This window comes from Taudactylus pleione, unplaced genomic scaffold, assembly GCF_031769625.1.
Source record: "Taudactylus pleione unplaced genomic scaffold, aTauple2 ptg001106l, whole genome shotgun sequence".
In the NCBI taxonomy this organism is placed as follows: Eukaryota; Metazoa; Chordata; class Amphibia; order Anura; family Myobatrachidae; genus Taudactylus; species Taudactylus pleione.
In genome coordinates, this window is record NW_028285507.1 from 1 (window position 1) to 25,503 (window position 25,503).

A 25,503-nucleotide genomic window follows, 5' to 3' on the forward strand; every position below is an offset into this window, starting at 1 on the left:
CTCCGGCTGATGGCTGGTGGGCACGGCGCATGCGCAGTCGCTGGCCGGGGAGCGCGCAGCGTAGCACCTAGAGCGGAAAGTTGGGCGGAAAGTTTGGGGCACAATGTCGGGAACAGCGAACGTGTCGGCAATGAAGAAAGTGGTGCAGCAGCTGCGGCTGGAGGCCAGCCTCAACCGAGTGAAGGTGAGAGTGGTGCCCCGTGCCTCTCAGAGGCACCATGAGAACCGACACTCCAAACTTCCTGTGTGGGGGGGAGGGGGCACTCCTGAGACACCCGTTATATGTACACCCTCTGAGACACCCGTTATATGTACACCCTGTGCCGTGTGTGGGGGTACACCCTGTGCCGTGTGTGGGGGGTACACCCGTTATATGGTACACCCTGTGCCGTGTGTGGGGGGGTACACCCGTTATATGTACACCCTGTGCCGTGTGTGGGGGTACACCCGTTATATGTACACCCTGTGCCGTGTGTGGGGGGTACACCCGTTATATGTACACCCTGTGCCGTGTGTGTGGGGGGGTACACCCGTTATATGTACACCCTGTGCCGTGTGTGTCGTGGGGGAGGGGGGTACACCCGTTATATGTACACCCTGTGCCGTGTGTGTGTGGGGAGGGGGTACACCCGTTATATGTACACCCTGTGCCGTGTGTGTGTGGGGAGGGGGTACACCCGTTATATGTACACCCTGTGCCGTGTGTGTGTGGGGAGGGGGTACACCCGTTATATGTACACCCTGTGCCGTGTGTGTCGTGGGGAGGGGGTACACCCGTTATATGTACACCCTGTGCCGTGTGTGTGTGGGGAGGGGGTACACCCGTTATATGTACACCCTGTGCCGTGTGTGTGTGGGGAGGGGGTACACCCGTTATATGTACACCCTGTGCCGTGTGTGTGTGGGGAGGGGGTACACACGTTATATGTACACCCTGTGCCGTGTGTGTGTGGGGAGGGGGTACACACGTTATATGTACACCCTGTGCCGTGTGTGTGTGGGGAGGGGGTACACACGTTATATGTACACCCTGTGCCGTGTGTGTGTGGGGGAGGGGGGTACACACGTTATATGTACACCCTGTGCCGTGTGTGTGTGGGGAGGGGGTACACACGTTATATGTACACCCTGTGCCGTGTGTGTGTGGGGGAGGGGGTACACACGTTATATGTACACCCTGTGCCGTGTGTGTGTGGGGAGGGGGTACACACGTTATATGTACACCCTGTGCCGTGTGTGTGTGGGGAGGGGGTACACACGTTATATGTACACCCTGTGCCGTGTGTGTGTGGGGAGGGGGTACACACGTTATATGTACACCCTGTGCCGTGTGTGGGGAGGGGGTACACACGTTATATGTACACCCTGTGCCGTGTGTGTGTGGGGAGGGGGTACACACGTTATATGTACACCCTGTGCCGTGTGTGTGTGGAGAGGGGGTACACACGTTATATGTACACCCTGTGCCGTGTGTGTGTGGGGAGGGGGTACACACGTTATATGTACACCCTGTGCCGTGTGTGTGTACACACCTTATATGTACACCCTGTGCCGTGTGTGTGTACACACCTTATATGTACACCCTGTGCCGTGTGTGTGGGGAGGGGGTACACCCTGTGCCGTGTGTGGGGGGGTACACCCGTTATATGTACACCCTGTGCCGTGTGTGGGGGGGTACACCCGTTATATGTACACCCTGTGCCGTGTGTGTGGGGGTACACCCGTTATATGTAGACCCTGTGCCGTGTGTGGGGTTACACCCTGTGCCGTGTGTGGGGGGGTACACCCGTTATATGTACACCCTGTGCCGTGTGTGGGGGGTACACCCGTTATATGTACACCCTGTGCCGTGTGTGGGGGGGGTACACCCGTTATATGTACACCCTGTGCCGTGTGTGGGGGTACACCCGTTATATGTACACCCTGTGCCGTGTGGGGGGGGTACACCCGTTATATGTACACCCTGTGCCGTGTGGGGGGGTACACCCGTTATATGTACACCCTGTGCCGTGTGTGGGGGGGGTACACCCGTTATATGTACACCCTGTGCCGTGTGTGTGGGGGTACACCCGTTATATGTACACCCTGTGCCGTGTGTGTGTGGGGAGGGGGTACACCCGTTATATGTACACCCTGTGCCGTGTGTGTGTGGGGAGGGGGTACACCCGTTATATGTACACCCTGTGCCGTGTGTGTGTGGGGAGGGGGTACACCCGTTATATGTACACCCTGTGCCGTGTGTGTGTGGGGAGGGGGTACACCCGTTATATGTACACCCTGTGCCGTGTGTGTGTGGGGAGGGGGTACACACGTTATATGTACACCCTGTGCCGTGTGTGTGTGGGGAGGGGGTACACACGTTATATGTACACCCTGTGCCGTGTGTGTGTGGGGAGGGGGTACACACGTTATATGTACACCCTGTGCCGTGTGTGTGTGGGGAGGGGGTACACACGTTAATATGTACACCCTGTTGGACAACACCCTGTGCCGTGTGTGTGTGGGGAGGGGGTACACACGTTATATGTACACCCTGTGCCGTGTGTGTGTGGGGAGGGGGGTACACACGTTATATGTACACCCTGTGCCGTGTGTGTGTGGGGAGGGGGTACACACGTTATATGTACACCCTGTGCCGTGTGTGTGTGGGGAGGGGTACACACGTTATATGTACACCCTGTGCGTGTGTGTGTGGGGAGGGGTACACCCGTTATATGTACACCCTGTGCCGTGTGTGTGTGGGGAGGGGGTACACCCGTTATATGTACACCCTGTGCCGTGTGTGTGGGGGAGGGGGTACACCCGTTATATGTACGACCCTTGCCGTGTGTGGGGGGGTACACCCTGTGCCGTGTGTGGGGGGGGTACACCCGTTATATGTACACCCTGTGCCGTGTGTGGGGGGGTACACCCGTTATATGTACACCCTGTGCCGTGTGTGGGGGGTACACCCGTTATATGTACACCCTGTGCCGTGTGTGGGGGTACACCCGTTATATGTACACCCTGTGCCGTGTGTGGGGGGGTACACCCGTTATATGTACACCCTGTGCCGTGTGTGTGTGGGGAGGGGGTACACACGTTATATGTACACCCTGTGCCGTGTGTGTGTGGGGAGGGGGTACACACGTTATATGTACACCCTGTGCCGTGTGTGTGTGGGGAGGGGGGTACACACGTTATATGTACACCCTGTGCCGTGTGTGTGTGGGGAGGGGGTACACACGTTATATGTACACCCTGTGCCGTGTGTGTGTGGGGAGGGGGTACACACGTTATATGTACACCCTGTGCCGTGTGTGTGTGGGGAGGGGGTACACACGTTATATGTACACCCTGTGCCGTGTGTGTGTGGGGAGGGGGTACACACGTTATATGTACACCCTGTGCCGTGTGTGTGTGGGGAGGGGGTACACACGTTATATGTACACCCTGTGCCGTGTGTGTGTGGGGAGGGGGTACACACGTTATATGTACACCCTGTGCCGTGTGTGTGTGGGGAGGGGGTACACACGTTATATGTACACCCTGTGCCGTGTGTGTGTGGGGAGGGGGTACACACGTTATATGTACACCCTGTGCCGTGTGTGTGTGGGGAGGGGGTACACACGTTATATGTACACCCTGTGCCGTGTGTGTGTGGAGAGGGGGTACACACGTTATATGTACACCCTGTGCCGTGTGTGTGTGGGGAGGGGGTACACACGTTATATGTACACCCTGTGCCGTGTGTGTGTGGGGAGGGGGTACACACGTTATATGTACACCCTGTGCCGTGTGTGTGTACACACCTTATATGTACACCCTGTGCCGTGTGTGTGTACACACCTTATATGTACACCCTGTGCCGTGTGTGTGGGGAGGGGGTACACCCTGTGCCGTGTGTGGGGGGGTACACCCGTTATATGTACACCCTGTGCCGTGTGTGGGGGGGTACACCCGTTATATGTAGACCCTGTGCCGTGTGTGGGGGGTACACCCTGTGCCGTGTGTGGGGGGGTACACCCGTTATATGTACACCCTGTGCCGTGTGTGGGGGGGGTACACCCGTTATATGTACACCCTGTGCCGTGTGTGGGGGGGTACACCCGTTATATGTACACCCTGTGCCGTGTGTGGGGGGGTACACCCGTTATATGTACACCCTGTGCCGTGTGTGGGGGTACACCCGTTATATGTACACCCTGTGCCGTGTGTGGGGGGGTACACCCGTTATATGTACACCCTGTGCCGTGTGTGGGGGGGTACACCCGTTATATGTACACCCTGTGCCGTGTGTGTGTGGGGGTACACCCGTTATATGTACACCCTGTGCCGTGTGTGTGTGGGGAGGGGGTACACCCGTTATATGTACACCCTGTGCCGTGTGTGTGTGGGGAGGGGGTACACCCGTTATATGTACACCCTGTGCCGTGTGTGTGTGGGGAGGGGGTACACCCGTTATATGTACACCCTGTGCCGTGTGGGGAGGGGGTACACCCGTTATATGTACACCCTGTGCCGTGTGGGGAGGGGGTACACCCGTTATATGTACACCCTGTGCCGTGTGGGGAGGGGGTACACCCGTTATATGTACACCCTGTGCCGTGTGGGGAGGGGGTACACCCGTTATATGTACACCCTGTGCCGTGTGTGTGTGGGGAGGGGGTACACCCGTTATATGTACACCCTGTGCCGTGTGTGTGTGGGGAGGGGGTACACCCGTTATATGTACACCCTGTGCCGTGTGTGTGTGGGGAGGGGGTACACCCGTTATATGTACACCCTGTGCCGTGTGTGTGTGGGGAGGGGGTACACCCGTTATATGTACACCCTGTGCCGTGTGTGTGTGGGGAGGGGGTACACCCGTTATATGTACACCCTGTGCCGTGTGTGTGTGGGGAGGGGGTACACCCGTTATATGTACACCCTGTGCCGTGTGTGTGTGGGGAGGGGGTACACCCGTTATATGTACACCCTGTGCCGTGTGTGTGTGGGGAGGGGGTACACCCGTTATATGTACACCCTGTGCCGTGTGTGTGTGGGGAGGGGGTACACCCGTTATATGTACACCCTGTGCCGTGTGTGTGTGGGGAGGGGGTACACCCGTTATATGTACACCCTGTGCCGTGTGTGTGTGTGGGGAGGGGGTACACCCGTTATATGTACACCCTGTGCCGTGTGTGTGTGGGGAGGGGGTACACACGTTATATGTACACCCTGTGCCGTGTGTGTGTGGGGAGGGGGTACACACGTTATATGTACACCCTGTGCCGTGTGTGTGTGGGGAGGGGGTACACACGTTATATGTACACCCTGTGCCGTGTGTGTGTGGGGAGGGGGTACACACGTTATATGTACACCCTGTGCCGTGTGTGTGTGGGGAGGGGGTACACACGTTATATGTACACCCTGTGCCGTGTGTGTGTGGGGAGGGGGTACACACGTTATATGTACACCCTGTGCCGTGTGTGTGTGGGGAGGGGGTACACACGTTATATGTACACCCTGTGCCGTGTGTGTGTGGGGAGGGGGTACACACGTTATATGTACACCCTGTGCCGTGTGTGTGTGGGGAGGGGGTACACACGTTATATGTACACCCTGTGCCGTGTGTGTACACACCTTATATGTACACCCTGTGCCGTGTGTGTACACACCTTATATGTACACCCTGTGCCGTGTGTGTACACACCTTATATGTACACCCTGTGCCGTGTGTGTGTACACACCTTATATGTACACCCTGTGCCGTGTGTGTGGGGAGGGGGTACACCCTGTGCCGTGTGTGGGGGGGTACACCCGTTATATGTACACCCTGTGCCATGTGTGGGGGGGTACACCCGTTATATGTACACCCTGTGCCGTGTGTGTGGGGGTACACCCGTTATATGTAGACCCTGTGCCGTGTGTGGGGGGTACACCCTGTGCCGTGTGTGGGGGGGTACACCCGTTATATGTACACCCTGTGCCGTGTGTGGGGGGGAACACCCGTTATATGTACACCCTGTGCCGTGTGTGGGGGGGTACACCCGTTATATGTACACCCTGTGCCGTGTGTGGGGGGGTACACCCGTTATATGTACACCCTGTGCCGTGTGTGGGGGGGTACACCCGTTATATGTACACCCTGTGCCGTGTGTGGGGGGTACACCCTGTGCCGTGTGTGGGGGGGTACACCCGTTATATGTACACCCTGTGCCGTGTGTGGGGGGGTACACCCGTTATATGTACACCCTGTGCCGTGTGTGGGGGGGTACACCCGTTATATGTACACCCTGTGCCGTGTGTGGGGGGGGTACACCCGTTATATGTACACCCTGTGCCGTGTGTGGGGGGTACACCCTGTGCCGTGTGTGGGGGGGTACACCCGTTATATGTACACCCTGTGCCGTGTGTGGGGGGGGTACACCCGTTATATGTACACCCTGTGCCGTGTGTGTGGGGGTACACCCGTTATATGTACACCCTGTGCCGTGTGTGGGGGGGTACACCCGTTATATGTACACCCTGTGCCGTGTGTGTGTGGGGAGGGGGTACACCTGTTATATGTACACTCTGTGCCGTGTGTGTGTGGGGAGGGGGTACACCCGTTATATGTACACCCTGTGCCGTGTGTGTGTGGGGAGGGGGTACACCCGTTATATGTACACCCTGTGCCGTGTGTGTGTGTGGGGAGGGGGTACACCCGTTATATGTACACCCTGTGCCGTGTGTGTGTGGGGAGGGGGTACACGTTATATGTACACCCTGTGCCGTGTGTGTGTGGGGAGGGGGTACACACGTTATATGTACACCCTGTGCCGTGTGTGTGTGGGGAGGGGGTACACACGTTATATGTACACCCTGTGCCGTGTGTGTGTGGGGAGGGGGTACACACGTTATATGTACACCCTGTGCCGTGTGTGTGTGGGGAGGGGGTACACACGTTATATGTACACCCTGTGCCGTGTGTGTGTGGGGAGGGGGTACACACGTTATATGTACACCCTGTGCCGTGTGTGTGTGGGGAGGGGGTACACACGTTATATGTACACCCTGTGCCGTGTGTGTGTGGGGAGGGGGTACACACGTTATATGTACACCCTGTGCCGTGTGGGGAGGGGGTACACACGTTATATGTACACCCTGTGCCGTGTGGGGAGGGGGTACACACGTTATATGTACACCCTGTGCCGTGTGGGGAGGGGGTACACACGTTATATGTACACCCTGTGCCGTGTGTGTGTGGGGAGGGGGTACACACGTTATATGTACACCCTGTGCCGTGTGTGTGTGGGGAGGGGGTACACACGTTATATGTACACCCTGTGCCGTGTGTGTGTGGAGAGGGGGTACACACGTTATATGTACACCCTGTGCCGTGTGTGTGTGGGGAGGGGGTACACACGTTATATGTACACCCTGTGCCGTGTGTGTGTACACACCTTATATGTACACCCTGTGCCGTGTGTGTGTACACACCTTATATGTACACCCTGTGCCGTGTGTGTGGGGAGGGGGTACACCCTGTGCCGTGTGTGGGGGGGTACACCCGTTATATGTACACCCTGTGCCGTGTGTGGGGGGGTACACCCGTTATATGTACACCCTGTGCCGTGTGTGTGGGGGGTACACCCGTTATATGTAGACCCTGTGCCGTGTGTGGGGGGTACACCCTGTGCCGTGTGTGGGGGGGTACACCCGTTATATGTACACCCTGTGCCGTGTGTGGGGGGGAACACCCGTTATATGTACACCCTGTGCCGTGTGTGGGGGGGTACACCCGTTATATGTACACCCTGTGCCGTGTGTGGGGGGGGTACACCCGTTATATGTACACCCTGTGCCGTGTGTGGGGGGGGTACACCCGTTATATGTACACCCTGTGCCGTGTGTGGGGGGTACACCCTGTGCCGTGTGTGGGGGGGTACACCCGTTATATGTACACCCTGTGCCGTGTGTGGGGGGGTACACCCGTTATATGTACACCCTGTGCCGTGTGTGGGGGGGTACACCCGTTATATGTACACCCTGTGCCGTGTGTGGGGGGGTACACCCGTTATATGTACACCCTGTGCCGTGTGTGGGGGGTACACCCTGTGCCGTGTGTGGGGGGGTACACCCGTTATATGTACACCCTGTGCCGTGTGTGGGGGGGTACACCCGTTATATGTACACCCTGTGCCGTGTGTGGGGGGGTACACCCGTTATATGTACACCCTGTGCCGTGTGGGGGGGGTACACCCGTTATATGTACACCCTGTGCCGTGTGGGGGGGGGTACACCCGTTATATGTACACCCTGTGCCGTGTGGGGGGGGGTACACCCGTTATAAGTACACCCTGTGCCGTGTGTGTGTGGGGAGGGGGTACACACGTTATATGTACACCCTGTGCCGTGTGTGTGTGGGGAGGGGGTACACACGTTATATGTACACCCTGTGCCGTGTGTGTGTGGGGAGGGGGTACACCCGTTATATGTACACCCTGTGCCGTGTGTGTGTGTGGGGAGGGGGTACACCCGTTATATGTACACCCTGTGCCGTGTGTGTGTGGGGAGGGGGTACACCCGTTATATGTACACCCTGTGCCGTGTGTGTGTGGGGAGGGGGTACACCCGTTATATGTACACCCTGTGCCGTGTGTGTGGGGAGGGGGTACACCCGTTATATGTACACCCTGTGCCGTGTGTGTGTGGGGAGGGGGTACACCCGTTATATGTACACCCTGTGCCGTGTGTGGGGGGGTACACCCGTTATATGTACACCCTGTGCCGTGTGTGGGGGGTACACCCTGTGCCGTGTGTGGGGGGGTACACCCGTTATATGTACACCCTGTGCCGTGTGTGGGGGGGTACACCCGTTATATGTACACCCTGTGCCGTGTGTGGGGGGGTACACCCGTTATATGTACACCCTGTGCCGTGTGTGGGGGGGTACACCCGTTATATGTACACCCTGTGCCGTGTGTGGGGGGGTACACCCGTTATATGTACACCCTGTGCCGTGTGTGGGGGGGTACACCCGTTATATGTACACCCTGTGCCGTGTGTGGGGGGTACACCCTGTGCCGTGTGTGGGGGGGTACACCCGTTATATGTACACCCTGTGCCGTGTGTGGGGGGGTACACCCGTTATATGTACACCCTGTGCCGTGTGTGGGGGGGTACACCCGTTATATGTACACCCTGTGCCGTGTGTGGGGGGTACACCCGTTATATGTACACCCTGTGCCGTGTGGGGGGGGTACACCCGTTATATGTACACCCTGTGCCGTGTGGGGGGGGTACACCCGTTATAAGTACACCCTGTGCCGTGTGTGTGTGGGGAGGGGGTACACCCGTTATATGTACACCCTGTGCCGTGTGTGTGTGGGGAGGGGGTACACCCGTTATATGTACACCCTGTGCCGTGTGTGTGTGGGGAGGGGGTACACCCGTTATATGTACACCCTGTGCCGTGTGTGTGTGGGGAGGGGGTACACCCGTTATATGTACACCCTGTGCCGTGTGTGTGTGGGGAGGGGGTACACCCGTTATATGTACACCCTGTGCCGTGTGTGTGTGGGGAGGGGGTACACCCGTTATATGTACACCCTGTGTGTGTGTGGGGAGGGGGTACACCCGTTATATGTACACCCTGTGCCGTGTGTGTGTGGGGAGGGGGTACACCCGTTATATGTACACCCTGTGCCGTGTGGGGAGGGGGTACACACGTTATATGTACACCCTGTGCCGTGTGTGTGTGGGGAGGGGGTACACACGTTATATGTACACCCTGTGCCGTGTGTGGGGAGGGGGTACACACGTTATATGTACACCCTGTGCCGTGTGTGTGTGGGGAGGGGGTACACACGTTATATGTACACCCTGTGCCGTGTGTGTGTACACACCTTATATGTACACCCTGTGCCGTGTGTGTGTACACACCTTATATGTACACCCTGTGCCGTGTGTGTGTGTGGGGAGGGGGTACACCCTGTGCCGTGTGTGGGGGGGTACACCCGTTATATGTACACCCTGTGCCGTGTGTGTGTACACACCTTATATGTACACCCTGTGCCGTGTGTGTGTGGGGAGGGGGTACACCCTGTGCCGTGTGTGGGGGGGTACACCCGTTATATGTACACCCTGTGCCGTGTGTGTGGGGGTACACCCGTTATATGTACACCCAGTGCCGTGTGTGGGGGTACACCCGTTATATGTACACCCTGTGCCGTGTGTGGGGGTACACCCGTTATATGTACACCCTGTGCCGTGTGTGTGGGGGTACACCCGTTATATGTATACCCTGTGCCGTGTGTGGGGGTACACCCGTTATATGTACACCCTGTGCCGTGTGTGGGGGTACACCCGTTATATGTACACCCTGTGCCGTGTGTGTGGGGGTACACCCGTTATATGTATACCCTGTGCCGTGTGTGTGGGGGTACACCCGTTATATGTACACCCTGTGCCGTGTGTGTGGGGGTACACCCTGTGCCGTGTGTGGGGGGGTACACCCGTTATATGTACACCCTGTGCCGTGTGTGTGGGGGTACACCCGTTATATGTACACCCAGTGCCGTGTGTGGGGGTACACCCGTTATATGTACACCCTGTGCCGTGTGTGGGGGTACACCCGTTATATGTACACCCTGTGCCGTGTGTGGGGGTACACCCGTTATATGTACACCCTGTGCCGTGTGTGTGGGGGTACACCCGTTATATGTATACCCTGTGCCGTGTGTGTGGCGGTACACCCGTTATATGTACACCCTGTGCCGTGTGTGTGGGGGTACACCCTGTGCCTTGTGTGGGGGGGTACACCCGTTATATGTACACCCTGTGTCGTGTGTGTGTGTGGGGGTACACCCGTTATATGTACACCCTGTGCCGTGTGTGTGTGTGGGTACACCCGTTATATGTACACCCTGTGCCGTGTGTGTGTGTGGGTACACCCGTTATATGTACACCCTGTGCCGTGTGTGTGTGGGGGTACACCTGTTATATGTACACCCTGTGTCGTGTGTGTGGGGGTACACCCGTTATATGTACACCGTGTGTGTGTGTGGGGGTACACCCGTTATATGTACACCCTGTGCCGTGTGTGTGGGGGTACACCCGTTATATGTACACCCTGTGTCGTGTGTGTGTGTGGGGGTACACCCGTTATATGTACACCCTGTGCCGTGTGTGTGTGGGGGTACACCCGTTATATGTACACCTGCTATATATATATATATATATATATATATATATATATATTACACCCTGTGCAGTGTGTGGGGAGGGGGCACATATATATATACACACACATTCTGTGTAGCTGTTGTCTATACCTCTTGAGTACCTGCCATGTATGTGCGGACACGTCCCCTGAGTACCTGCCATGTATGTGCGGACACGTACCTGCCTTGTGTATGTTGTGGCGTGTTATATGTTTATGCTCAGATTTGTTGCATTTTTCATGAACAAAGCTAATGATGTATGTATTTTGCAGGTGTCTCAGGCGGCCGCTGATCTGAAGCAGTTCTGTATGCAGAATGCACAACACGACCCCTTACTAACCGGAATCTCCTCAAGTACAAACCCGTTCCGACCCCCCAAAGTCTGCTCTTTTCTGTAAATGTGTTTTTTCTTTTCATTGGTAAGTTCACTTTTTACCAACATAGTGTATGGTGCAATATACTAGTCATTGTGCCCACAGCTAGGCATATTCCAGCCTCTTACTACATGTATTAGTCCCTTCCCTATGCAGCAGCATCCATGGCCACTTCTTGTTTCATCTGATGTGCTGGAAAGGCCTTAAAGTGGCTACACACTAGATGATATGTAGTCCGAACCTGCGGATCGGAGCAACTACTGTGTACCAATGATATGCGCGCTCCTGCGGGTTGCTAGCGACATCGCCTGTCAGCCCTACTGCAGGGTGACGGGGGATGTCACTAACTATGTCATACTGCAGAATGCAACATGACCTGTCCCTCCCCCATCAGACCCGGCATCGGCAAGTGTGTATGTACTTGCCAGGTCCCGTCGCTGACGATATCGTGATGGGTACACATTGGCTAATGTGTGCCCAGCTCTACACTAATGTACTTATGGGACTACTTGCAGTGAGAACTGAAGGCTGGTTGTGCTTATATTAGTAAGGCACTGGGTCCAGCTACACGATGCGCCCCTTTGCCAGTAGTGACGTCTGTGTCACTATTCAGTTATTTACCAGTCTAAGGTCCATCCACCCTAATAGAAGTACTCCTAGGTATCTCCTGTGGGTACTCAGGCCAAAATGTAATTTCCATTTGTAATCTGTAGCCCTGAAGAATGGGATAATTAGGGCTGCATCACAAACCATTGCTAATGCATTAGACTCAGTGCAGCCCAGCAATGCTCAGCCAGCAGTGTTACCCCAGCAGGGCTTCTCGCTGATGGGGGAGAGTGGGCAGGCTGTGTTTATAGCGACAGATGGGCCTAACAGCTGGATAAAACACCTTTTGTGGTCTTACACTTACTAGTTGTGTAGCCGTGCTCCCCCATAAAGCCTCCTGTAGTGATGTGCGTGTATGACATGACCGCCTAGCAGAAGGGAATGAATGGCACCACAGCCAGCCTTTATCCTATACGGCAAGGTGTCCGATCTGGGTGAGCACGGTTTGCCTTAGTAAGCTGTATCGGAACAATAGGCGGTCCTATATGTGGGGCTAATTGCGGAGTTTCATGTAATCCGATACCCCAGCGTTGCCCAAATACGTGTTCCTGGCTGGCGTCCGATTGCATCTTTGCTAATTCGCTTTTTGTCTCCTACAGAGTAACTTTAGCCCTGATCACGGATTGCCAGAAGGAGCGGCTTGGTTTGATTCTACAGAGCTGTTCCCTGGGAAGTGCCAAGTTTTTACCATTGTACATTTCTATCATCAAGCCTTGTACCATCTACCTCTCCGCTGTGTGCAGTAATGTGCTGTTTCTTTCTTTTTAAAAATATATATTTTTTTTTTATACACTGTAACTAACCACAGTAATGGTTTCATTTTTATCTGAGTCAGTAGAGATCTGCATGGCGTGACTGGTTCACAAGGAGTTAAGACTTACTAAAACTTCTGAATTAGGACAGTGGAGGTTTTTCTCATAGCAAATAATCAAGTTCGAGGTGTCAGGTTATAGCATGTACTGTATGATAAATGATAGCTACCATCTGATTGGGTGATATGGGTGAGAGCTCCTCTTGTCCGCTACAGAAGATATAGTAAATCTCCCCCGAGGTGTCAAGTTATAGCATGTACTGTATCTGATAAATGATAGCTACCATCTGATTGGATGATATGGGTGAGAGCTCCACTTGTCCGCTACAGAAGATATAGTAAATCTCCCCCGAGGTGTCAGGTTATAGCATGTACTGTATCTGATAAATGATAGCTACCATCTGATTGGGTGATATGGGTGAGAGCTCCACTCGTCCGTTACAGAAGCTGTAGTAAATCTCCCCTGAGGTGTCTAGTCATTCTCGCTGTACCATGGGCACTGATGTAGCGCAGCGTGCCCCCAGCACAGCGTGCTCCTCATTAACACATCTACTAATGTGGAGATTTGTGATAACTTGCGTCATAGACCAGTTGCCGCTAATCAATCAATCTCTCCAGGACAGCCGAAGGCCTGGGAATGCCCTAGTGTCATGGACGTCTGGATTTTGTAGTTCCCCCAAAACTTTTGATGGAATTTTGGACTAAATTACAATTTTGTTTTGTAAATGTAACATGTAAAATGTTGTTTAACGTGATGCTTTATTAAATCATTCTCTAACAATAAGCGCGTTTGAATCTCGTATCGGACATGTATAAATAAGGGACAAGTTTGCTGCAGCTAATCCAATATTCGCCTTTGGCAAGTTTATATAATAGAAGACGCTCTTGGTTCTGAGGCTATACAAAGGCTTTTGCTCTGCTCCCTTCCTATTAGTAATACAGCAAAAAGGAGAGAGAGGGGGGGGGGAGCAGGTGCACACTATAAGCACTAAGTATACAAATGATCAAAATATCTATAATAGACTGCAATAATTAACATGGTTTTAAATGTAAGGTTTCTTAGTACATGTTTGGCCACAGATGCTTGCCCACCTACCACGTCACGGTGAACCTTATACAGGTGGGTCCCTAACATCTCTAATACTGACACACTAATTAATTTATCTATGACTTACCTATCATAGAGCCCATTAGATGTGTGTACTGCAATGCAAGGACACATACCAGTTACATCACCTGGGGCAAGCAGGAAGAGTGCTAGCCCAAAGAAGGGGTCTCACCTTCAGAATGTACCTTAAATACACACACACAGGAAATGGGAGGGGCTGGGCTGCACGTCCTAATATTAAACATAATAGGTGCTACCATGCTGAGACCAGTAGTTCTACAGCAAAAAAAAAAAGGAGAGGGGGGGGAGCAGGTGCACACTATAAGCACTAAGAATACAAATTATCAAAATATCTATAATAGACTGCAATAATTAACATGGTTTTAAATGTAAGGTTTCTTAGTACATGTTTGGCCAAAGATGTTTGCCCACCTACCACATCACGGTGAACCTTATACAGGTGGGTCCCTAACATCTCTAATACTGACACTCTAATTAATTTATCTAGGACTTGCCTATCATAGAGCCCATTAGATGTGTGTTAGTAATGTAAGGGTACAGGCAGTTCCGGCGCCAGGTGTCTTCCGCTATTCCGTGTTTCCCCTCCGCCCGCTCCTTCCATGTGTCCTCCCCCTCACCTTATAATAATACTTGCGACAGATGGGTAGAGGGTGGGGATTATCTCCGGCCGGATCCGGCGCCCCTGTGCGGCCGCACTGACAGAACGTGTCAGGAGCCGGCCCTGGGTACAGGAACCGAGACGATGTCCGGCAGCTCAGAGCGAGTGCAGAAGTTTTACTTTAGTGCAGTGTAATTGGGACCTGGAGGACCGGACACCAACAGCAAAGCTTTTCAATCCCAGGATGCAGGCTGCAATGCAGAAATCTGCTGGTAACGCGCCCTTTATCTCGTATCAGTAATCTCATTTTTGCACATCTCTGTAGTACTTGGCTGTGCTTAATGTCTGTCCTCTGCCGAACTCCTCCCATTCTGCTTCTCCGCAATCGCCCGCATCTTGCTCATGGCTGCTGCAGGAACCGGGAACATTGCAGAACATGGCAGCGCCTCTCATCCTCCTGGCTGGTGTCAGCTAATTCCCTCTGGTCCCTCTCTATGGACCAGTCTGCGCTTGGTAGTAGGCCGAGGGCTAGAGCCTGGAGACACTGGGCTCAACCACAATAAAGCCGGAGAAGGGAGTAGCATTTAGCGCTATTCAGGTGGTCACAAGCGGGAAGATGTTTATTGCACAAAGGATGCGTCTTTACAAAGACCGTTACTCCACCGCATGCAGATGCTAGACGTACACTTCTCTCAATATGGTCGGAGGATATATATTCATAGCTCACAGACCCTTTTTATTTATCTATTTCCAGTAATACCACGGGGAGTAAGCCCACCCTGGTCCCTTGAACCAAGCAAGCTGTGCACTTTGCCTGTCCATAATGGACAGTGGGGAGTGGTCACTCCTCTGTGCTGGGCAAATGACTGAGCCTCCAGTGCCTGAAAAGTCTGGAGAGGGGGCTTTATCCTCTACATCACCTCTGGAGAGGGGGCTTTATCCTCTACATCACCCTCCAATACTTACATCCAGGGAGATTTCCCCAGGGACATGCTGCTCCCCATGGCCTGATAATGGTCCCCGGAGACGAGCGGCCAGTACCTGTGGAAGCAGCCTCTGCTACCGATTAGGAGCTCTGTGGAGACAAAACACGTTGAGGTACCCCTGGACGCCTTCCATTGGTTCCTTCCAGACAATCTTCTCGGGCTCTCTAATGATGAGCTTGGATTTATTTATTTGATGTCTGCATTCTAAATCCTCACTGTATGTGCTAAATACATTTTATTACACGTTACTGCACTACTTGTGTCACTTGCTGTCCCATATGAATACAATGGAGATGGTTATTGATCATCACAAGACATACAGATAATCCTATAGAAATGTAGCTTTGGTACAAGCATACCTTATGTGTAATTGTCATTTTCTTCTTCAGGGTCCATAGGGCTCCACTTGGAGACAATGGGGGTGTAGGTGGGACCTGGAGGACCGGACACCAAGAGCAAAGCTTTTCAATCCCAGGATGCTTCGGTCCTTCCCCCTATACCCCGCCCACAGCATGAGGGCAACTCTGTTTTGGTGGTGTCCGGCAGGAGCTGGGTCACCATTTTTATCAGTGTGGCTGCTTTACGCATCCCAAGCTTATTTTTATGATTTATTTTTATTTCTAGTATTTTATTTTTTTTTTACTATTGAGCAGCAGCACGAGACAGTCTGTTGGACGTCTGCCCTGCTGCTACATCACCCGTCCGCTGCGCAGTGACACCAGCCCTCAGGTACTCCCGTCGGGGCTCTGAGGGGGACTAGCTAGCAGCCTCCACGGACCGGAATCCAGGGGACAGGTAAGGCAGATCCCCGCATCTGTATGCAGCCTTGCCTCCAGTGTCAGGAGACAGACCGGAGGCGCTGATGTGGACACTGGTGCGCCCACGACTCCACTAGACCACGGGGCATATATTACAGGCCAGGGGACCTGGTGGTTAACGTCAGCAAGGGGAATAAGGCGCTCTCCCTGCAGCCCCTCAACCAGCTCAGGGCACCATTCCACAGTCTTGCTGTGCCCTGAGCTGCTCCTCCCTCACTCTCCGCCCCCTCAAAGATGCACAGCAGCCATTTTTGGCAAGCAGATCTACGGGAACGCTGGGTCCTGTATACCTCTTCCATGGGCCAGGTTATGCAGCGGGTATGCAGTCGGGAAGCCGGCGGACCTAATCCCAATAGCCGGCTTCCCAACGGCTTAATCCCAGCGAGGGTTAATTGACAGGCGTCTAGATCTAGACGCCTGTCATTTTACCGACGCTGGGAGACCGGCGCCCGGCATCCCGATTGAAGGGACGCCGAGCGCGGACAGCTGGGGGGGGGGTAGGCTAGGGTTCCCCGGGGGGGACTTAAGGTCAGGCACTCCCCCAGGAGGTTGGGGTTAGGCTAGGGGGGGGAGGGTTAGGCACCCCCCTCGGGGGACTTAGGTTTAGGCGGCGGGGAAGGGGGGGGGTTAGGTTTAGGAACTTAGGAGGGGGGATTAGGGTTAGGCATCCCTAAGGGAGGGTTAGGGGTTGAATAGGTTAGTGAATACTTACCTGGGGACGATCGGGATTTTCATCCTTGTCGGGCTGCCGCTGTCGGGATTTGAACCGCCGGGCATGGGTCCGGCAGTAAATCATACCGATTCCACACAGCGCTATATCCTACCAGCCACTGCAGTCTGTGTAGTTGATTTAGTGCCCATTGCAGATATATATACAGTGTTTTTCTGCATTTGTGTGTGACTTGTGCTAGCGCTGATCTCTACTTTCTATACTGTCACAGCTTATACCTTTCCCTTTATTCTACTATACCCTGACATACTAAGGTATAGGGGGTTCATAGTACCTCACATCTCCCATAGATTTGGGAAGGCTATCGTATTCTAAATAGCGCTGTTGCTCACCCCACACTGCCTTATTTTACATACATCTGGATTGCTCACTGCACTGTTAGTTTATATATTTTATTATCCCAGTGGCTATGGCTGGCAGAGGAAAGGATAACAAGCAGGCTGATGCTGCTGCTCCTACTCTGGTGTCCTGTAAGCCCGGCTCAGCGGGCCTTGCTCCAGAGGACCTCATTCAGGATGGTCTTTGTAGTAATTGCTATACCGCTCTGGTGTCTCCTCCTTAGGACCCACCTTAGGCTACCTTTTCACAGGTGCTGCCAAAAATTGCAGTCCCTGTGGTAGATCTACAAATAGCAGAGGCGGAACCCGCTCCTAAGACAAAACAGCGACTGTTTAAACGACAAAAGGAAGTTTTATCAGAGTTTCCTCACTCTGATCATATGAGGGAGGCATGGAATATGCCAGGTAAAAGGTTCAGGTACCAAAACATTTAAGTTCCTTGTACCCTCTTACATCTATTGATTGCACTAAATGGGAAGTTCCCCCAGCAGTGGATTCTCATATAATACGTCTGGTTTAGAATGCCACCTTACCCATACAGCAACCTCCTTGAAGGAAACTACAGATAGGATAGATGCTCGTCATAAATCTTTATACTCTCTTACAGGAGCTATTACTCGTCCTGCTAGGGCTACGGCCTGGGTGGCAAAAGCTATTGAGAGTTGGGCAGAGGCCCTAGAAGAGACATTTCTCCCTGATGCTTCGAGGGAACAGCTGTCCTACATATCTTACATTAGAGATGCAGCCTCCTACTTAGGTGAAGCAGCTATGGATATGGCTCTTCTAGCCTCCAGGTATCTGCAACTTCGATAGTGGCCCGCTGTATTGTCTGGCTCCGTTCCTAGAAAGCAGATTCGGATTCTAAGGCGGCTCTGGAATCTCTGCCTTATTCCGGAGATATTCTGTTTGGCCCCGAATTGGATAAAATTGTGACTACCTTGGCAGCTTCCAAGACGGCGTTCCTGCCCTCTGCATATAATGCAAAGCCTTGGACGTCATCCTTTCGCCCTCAAGGAAAAGCTAGCGGTCAGGCTTTTGCAAGGCATCAACTAAGGCCTCCAAACCTAGGACTGAACAGACCTGGGCTAATAGACGTACACCTGCCAAATCTGAGGACAAGCCTACAGTGTGGAAGGCCAACTTCTTCAATTCACCCAGTTTTGGAATCAAACCACTTCAGATGCCTGGGTAAGGGAAGTGGTCTCCTACGGATACGCCCTATCATTCCTTAGGCGACCCCCCAGCCAGTTCTTTTTGCACAGGACCTCCATCAGTTCCAACCAAGGCCCTGCTGCTCCAATAAGCCATTCAGTCCTTACTGAATTCAGGAGTAATAATTTGGGTCCCCTTCTCACAACGGGGCAAGGGCTATTATTCTACCCTTTTCCTAGTTCAGAAGCCCAATGGGTCTCATCGGCTTATCCTCAACCTCAAATCTCTGAACAAGTTTATCAGGTTTCGTATGGAAGCCCTCCACTCTATTATACTAGCTATGGAGCCTGGGGCTTTTATGGTATCTCTGGACATTCAAGACTCTTGCCTACATGTACCTATAGAACCTTCTCATCAACAATATCCGGTTTGCTATACTACCACAACATTACCAATTTCAGGCTCTCAACTGCCCCTCGGGTCTTTACCAAGATCATGGAAGTTATGGTGGCCTCTCTTCGTCGTCAAGGGATCAGACTACTCCCATACTTGGACGATCTCTTGATGTTGGCCAGCTCCCCAGAGATTCTTCACCGCCATCTGTAGGTAACCATTGCCTTTCTACAAAGGCACGGTTGGCTGATCAACTGGAAAAAGTCTTCCCTGATACCATCTCAAAGTATGGTCCATTTGGGAGCCCTCCTGGACTCCCGGATTCAGAGAGTCTGCCTAACAGCAGACAAAATTTCAGCAATACAGCACAGGGTCGCTGAGTGTTAATTCACTCTAAATGCAGGCCTTGGGATCAATGGTGTCCACCTTCGACATGGTAGAGTTTGCCCAGTTTCAGTCTAGACCCCTACAACACTTGATCCTCTCCAGGTGGAACAGGCTACCCCATCTGCTTAGATCCCAGACAATAAACCTCCCCCACCCCCCCCTTTCACCCGAGGTTCGCCTGTCCCTAACCTAGGGGCTCTACAGACATCCCATTTGGACAAGGCTTGCCCCTTTTGGATCCCGAACTGGGCTCTCCTCACTACGGACGCAAGCTTCTGAAGGTGGGGCACAGTAACTGGCCAGCACTCCTTCCAGGGCCGATGGACCACAGTTGAGGCAGTGTTGCTAAATAACGTCCTGGAACTTCGAGTCATCTAAAGAGCTCTTACACTGGCTCAGGTTATTCTGAAGTACAGGTACAGTACGACAACGCCACGGCAGTGGCCTACCTCAATCACCAGGGGGGCACTCGAAGTCAGTCAGCGTTGACCCTGACGCACCTGGCTTCTTTGAGTTTCTTCTCTGTCACTTGTTTCCTTCTCTGTGTGAGAGTGATTCCTCAGTGTATCAGCCTTCCTTCTCATCTCTTGCCTTGGGCTTGTTAACAAAACTGAGTTGCTCTGAGTTGCTGTGGGCAGGGTATAGGGGGAAGGACCGGAGCATCCTGAGATTGAAAAGCTTTGTTGTTGGTGTCCGGTCCTTTAGGTCTCCCTGTGGACTTTGAAGAAAGAGTTAAACAACGGTCAGTTTTACCATAACTCTTTTCCCTGAAGCATCCATTGTTACATGCCTAATGATGGCATGTAAACACCATTTGTTAACTATTTGAAGGCTTGAGCCATCAATGGCTTACACTGCAATGACGCAAATGAGTAAATTTACACCGACACCCCATTGTCTCCCTGTGGACCCTATGGGAGAGTTAACAAGGGTAACTTTTACCATAACTGCTGTTTTCTACTTCAGGGTCTATAGGGGTCCACAGGGTGACCTTGGGGGTATAGCTGGATCCTCGGGCACCACGGAGTTAAAGCTTTTAGCTGCTCCCAGGATGCACTTGGGTCCATCCTCCTCTATACCCCGCCCCCAAGCCACAGGCACCTCAGTTTAAGATGGTGCCCGGCCGGAGTCGGGTCACCCTGCGGGGGGCAGCCCCCTAAAGCTTTTTATTTTTTAACTTAGTTAAATTTATTTTTTATTTAGACTACAGTTTTTTTCTCCAGAGCGGCAGCGATGGGCTGTCTGTACAGACGCCCACGCTGCCGCTCCATCTCCCTGCTGGCGCCGCGATGCCAGTACTGAACTGGGGATTGCGGCGGGGGAAGCCAGAGTCTGTACTAGCCGGACTCTGGTTTCCCCCTGGACTGCTGCCGGAGAGATCAAGGTAAGCCGCGCACCGCTGATTAGTGGCGGTGCGCGGGTTCCTTTTAAATGCAGTCCCATGGAGGCATACCCCGCTAGACCACCAGGGTGAATAACGCGGCAAGCGGGATGCCGGCAACCCGGGGGTTAATATGCTAGCCAGGGGAGGAAGCCTTCCCTGCTAGCGGCTCCTCCCTTCAGCTCAGCGCGCCTTTCAGCTAGTAGTCTGGCGTCGCTGAGCTGCAGTTACTCGGCCACTCCTCCTCTGAGGTCTCCAGCAGCCATTTTCTCCAGTGCCAGCGCCGATACTCTCAGGGAGCACGCTGACCGGTCCCCCTGTGTACCTCTCCCCTGCAAAAGGACAGTGTACACAGCACTATAGCCCTCCCAGACACTGAATCTGGGCAGGTTGATTGTAGTGGAAAGGTGCAGTGAGTATATCTTCTGCATGGTATGTGACTTTTGCTAGTGCTGCCTGTCTGTGCTAATTTCTACTTACTGTCAGCCTATACCTATCCCTTTCCTTCTCCTACAAGCCCTACAGGTGTGCGGGGGAGGGGTGTTTCTACTGACCTCACTTATATAGATCACGTATTTGTGAGGGCCGTCACATACAGTTGTATGCTACACAGGGCCATATTGTGGACTGTTGTCCAGCACACTGGTGAGTGCGCACGTTTTCTTCCTATGTCATAACTGTATATTTAACTATATAGTCTGTCATATCTGAGGAGGAGATTGAGCACTCCGTGGCTCCGGTATTGTTCTCCTGCAGGCGCTGTTCTGCAGGAGTGGATAGGGAGGATTTGTCACAGGACGGCCTGTGCGGACGGTGCCAGGAGCTCCCTGGTATGTCTAAACCTCCTATGTCGCAGGAGCCACCATGGGCGATGTTTTACCAGGTGCTGGTGTCCATCGCGGACCGTCTGTCGGTCCCAACTGCCGTCCCTACTAGGGCGTTGCCCCATCCTACCATGTCCCACAATTATTGCAGACTCCCCCGGGGTCTCAGCCTGTTGGTCCCTTTGCGGGGTTGCCAATGTATATACAGTCCACCCCTGTGGCGCAGCAGGCTGTGGTGCCGTTTCAGGCTCCTGTGGCAGCTCCTCCACCCTGGGTGGATGCGCTCTCCCACACTGTCCAAGATTTGGCAGCAACATCTTCGGCTTTTCAGTCGATGTTGCGCAGTGACGTGACCTCCAGGGCGTCTAAACGCACAGTTATGGCGCAGGCTGCGCATTTTTCGGACTCTGAGGGGTCCTCGGATGATGGTGAGGTGCAGGATGACTCAGCCTCAGATGCCTCAGTCCAGGAGGTAGACACTAAGTCTTCCATCAATGTGCGGGCTCTGGTTAAGGCGGTGCGGGCTATTCTTCTGATTGAGGATAAGGCACCCGCTCCCAAGTCGAGGTATCCTAGTTTTAAAAAAGCTAAGGTTACTTCTGCAGCGTTCCCCTTGTCTGATCAGTTGACGGATCACATGGCGGTGGCCTGGCAGACGCCCAGTAAGCGATTCCTGCCACAGAAGCGGTTGGCGTCCAGTTATCCGTTTCCGGAGGCGCATTGTAAGAAATGGGAAACTCCGCCTGCGGTCGATTCCCATGTAACACGCCTCATCAGGAGTGCTACTTTGCCATTGCCGTCTATATCCTCGCTGAAGGATCCTACGGACAGGAAGGTGGAGACTAGTCTAAAGTCTATTTACTCCTCTCAGGGGCTGTAGCCCGGCCGTCCATGGCCATCTCCTGGGTGGCCAAGGCCATTGAGGGTTGGGCCAACGCCTTGGAGGATAGGTTTACGAATGAAGCTCCGGATGTCCAGAGGGCGTTGTTAGGACAGATGAGAGATGCCGCTTCCTACATTGGAGAAGCATCTTTGGATGCTAGCCTGCTGACCTCTAGGGTTTCGGCGGCAGCAGTGTCTGCTCTCAGATCCTTGTGGTTGAGGTCTTGGAGAGCAGACGCTGATTCAAAGAAAGGCTTGGAGGCCTTACCTTTTAATGGAGAGTTACTATTTGGTCCGGACCTGGACAAAATAGAAGATACCCTGGCAAAATCAAAGTCAGCCTTCCTCCCTTCAGCTACGACACCTGCTAAGGTCCGGAGCTCGGCCTTTCACTCCTTTAGGGTTCAGGGCAAGGCAAAGGGTCAGTCCTTCCCGAGGCAGTCCGCAACCAAGACCACCTCAAAGCCAAAGAAGCAAGCCTGGAGTGCTAGGCGCCCTTCTTCCAAGCAAGAAGATAAGCCTTCTGCATGATGGGACGGGCCTCCCTCTGGGGGACCCCAGAGTGGGAGGCCGACTTCTTCAATTCGCCCAGTGCTGGCACAATACCACCACGGATACCTGGGTGCGAGAAGTGGTCTCCCAGGGGTACGCCCTGTCTTTTCGGCACAGGCCGCCTCGCCAGTTTTTTGCACGAGTCCTTCTCAGGACAAAACCAAGGCCTTGCAGGTTCAGGAAGCCATAGAGGCCTTGCTGACGGCAGGGGTCATTATACCCGTACCACAATCTCAACGTGGGATGGGCTATTACTCTACGCTGTTTCTGGTGCAGAAACCCAATGGCTCTCATCGCCCCATCCTCAATTTGAAGTCCCTGAACAGGTTTCTCAGGGTTCCCAAATTCAGGATGGAAACTTTGCGTTCCATCATTCTGGCAATGGAACCGGGGGATTATATGGTCTCCCTGGATATCCAGGACGCCTACCTCCATGTGCCTATAGCAACATCGCACCAACGGTTTCTGCGGTTTGCTATTCTCCACAACCACTACCAATTCAGGGCTCTACCCTTTGGCCTCTCCACGGCACCAAGGGTATTTACCAAGGTGATGGCGGTCATGGCGGCTCACCTTCGGAGCCAGGGGATACGGTTGCTACCGTATCTAGACGACCTCCTTGCTGGCAAGCTCCCCGGAGGTACTGATCCAGCATCTCCACCTGACGGTCGCTTGTCTCCAGGCGCACGGGTGGTTGATCAACTGGAAGAAGTCCTCCCTCATCCCATCACAGTGGATGGTTCATTTGGGGGCCCTGCTTGACTCTTGTCAGCAACGGACTTTTCTGACTCCAGAGAAGGTCTCCTCCTTACAGCTGCGGATTCACAGTTGTCTGAGCAGGGGCAGAGTGTCGGTGCACTCAGCGATGAGAGTTTTGGGGTCCATGGTGTCGGCATTCGACATGGTGGAGTTTGGCCAGTTCCATTCCAGGCCCCTGCAGAGGCTGATTCTTTCGGAATGGAACGGATTGCCACACAGGATCCGCTCTCAGATGCTGGTGTTGTCCTCGGAGGTGCGTCTGTCCCTGGCCTGGTGGCTACAGACGGCTCATCTCCTCGAGGGGTGCCCCTTTTGGATCCCCAAATGGGTTCTGCTCATGACAGATGCCAGTCTCCGGGGTTGGGGGGCGGTGACAGGCTCCTTGTCACTTCAGGGTCGTTGGTCGGCGGAGGAAGCGATTCTTCCCATCAACATCCTGGAACTGCGGGCAGTGTACAGAGCCCTGCAGTCGTCCGGCACCGCTCTTCACGGAAGGGCCGTTCAGGTGCAGTCAGACAACGCCACCACGGTGGCGTACATCAATCACCAGGGAGGGACTCGCAGTCGAGCTGCGATGTCGGAGGTGTCCCGCGTCCTGGCTTGGGCGGAGCGCTATCTTCCAGCTCTCTCGGCAGTCCTCAATTGGGAGGCAGACTTCCTCAGCCGTTACGACGTGCATCCCGGGGAATGGTCGCTTCATCCAGAGGTATTCCAACTACTCGTGGACAAGTGGGGGCTGCCAGAGCTGGACCTGATGGCGTCCAGTCATAATCACAAGCTGCCCGTGTACGGGTCAAGGGCAAGGGACGCAGGCGCAAGTCTGATAGACGCGCTGTCGGTGAAATGGCTGTTTCACCTGGCTTACTTGTTCCCTCCGATATCTCTGCTGCCTCGGGTCCTGCGCAAGTTCAAGCAGGACGGAGGCACACTGATCCTGGTGGCCCAGAAGGCCGTGGTTCTCCGATCTGCGGAGCCTGTCCATCGACGCTCCGTACCTACCTCAACGGTGGGACCTGTTGTCTCAGGGGCCCTGTCTTCACCCGGATCTGGGTCGACTATCTTTGACGGCGTGGCTCTTGAGACAGCCGTCCTGAGGTCTCGGGGCTTTTCTTGCTCCTTTATTACCACCATGCTGAGGGCGCGCAAGCCTGCTTCCGCGACGATCTACCACAGAGTGTGGCACACTTACTTTGTGGTGCGAGGCCAGAAAATATGATCCCCAGGTGTTCCGGGTTTCGCGTATTCTGGCTTTCCTTCAGTCGGGTTTGGATTTAGGATTACGTCTTTCCTCACTGAAGGTGCACGTGTCTGCTCTGTCGGTGTGGTTCCAGCGCAGGATTGCTGCAATGCCAGACGTACACACCTTTTTCCAGGGTGTTTTAAGAATCCAGCCTCCCTTTGTGCCACCTGTGGCCCCATGGGATTTGGCGGTGGTTCTTCGGGCCTTACAGGGTCCTCCTTTTGAGCAGTTGGAGTCAGTGGAGCTCAAGTGCCTAACTTTTAAGACGGTTTTCCTCTTGGCAATTGCTTCTGCCAGGGTTTCGGATTTGGGGGCGCTTTCCTGTCGTCCCTCTTTTCTGGTTTTTCATCAGGACAGAGCGGTGCTTCGCTCTCG

At 53.8% G+C, this 25,503-nt stretch overlaps 1 protein-coding gene across 1 annotated transcript; it reads left to right on the forward strand.

The window, feature by feature from the left end:
• Nucleotides 1–30: 30 nt before the first annotated feature.
• Nucleotides 31–13,743, forward strand: GNG5 (G protein subunit gamma 5). The gene is made up of 3 exons (XM_088461805.1): nt 31–184; nt 11,441–11,587; nt 12,748–13,743. The coding sequence occupies exons 1-2, from the start codon at nt 104–106 to the stop codon at nt 11,564–11,566; spliced, it is 207 nt and encodes a 68-aa protein (XP_088317931.1). The 5' UTR covers nt 31–103; the 3' UTR covers nt 11,567–11,587; nt 12,748–13,743.
• The last annotated feature ends 11,760 nt before the right edge of the window (nt 13,744–25,503 follow it).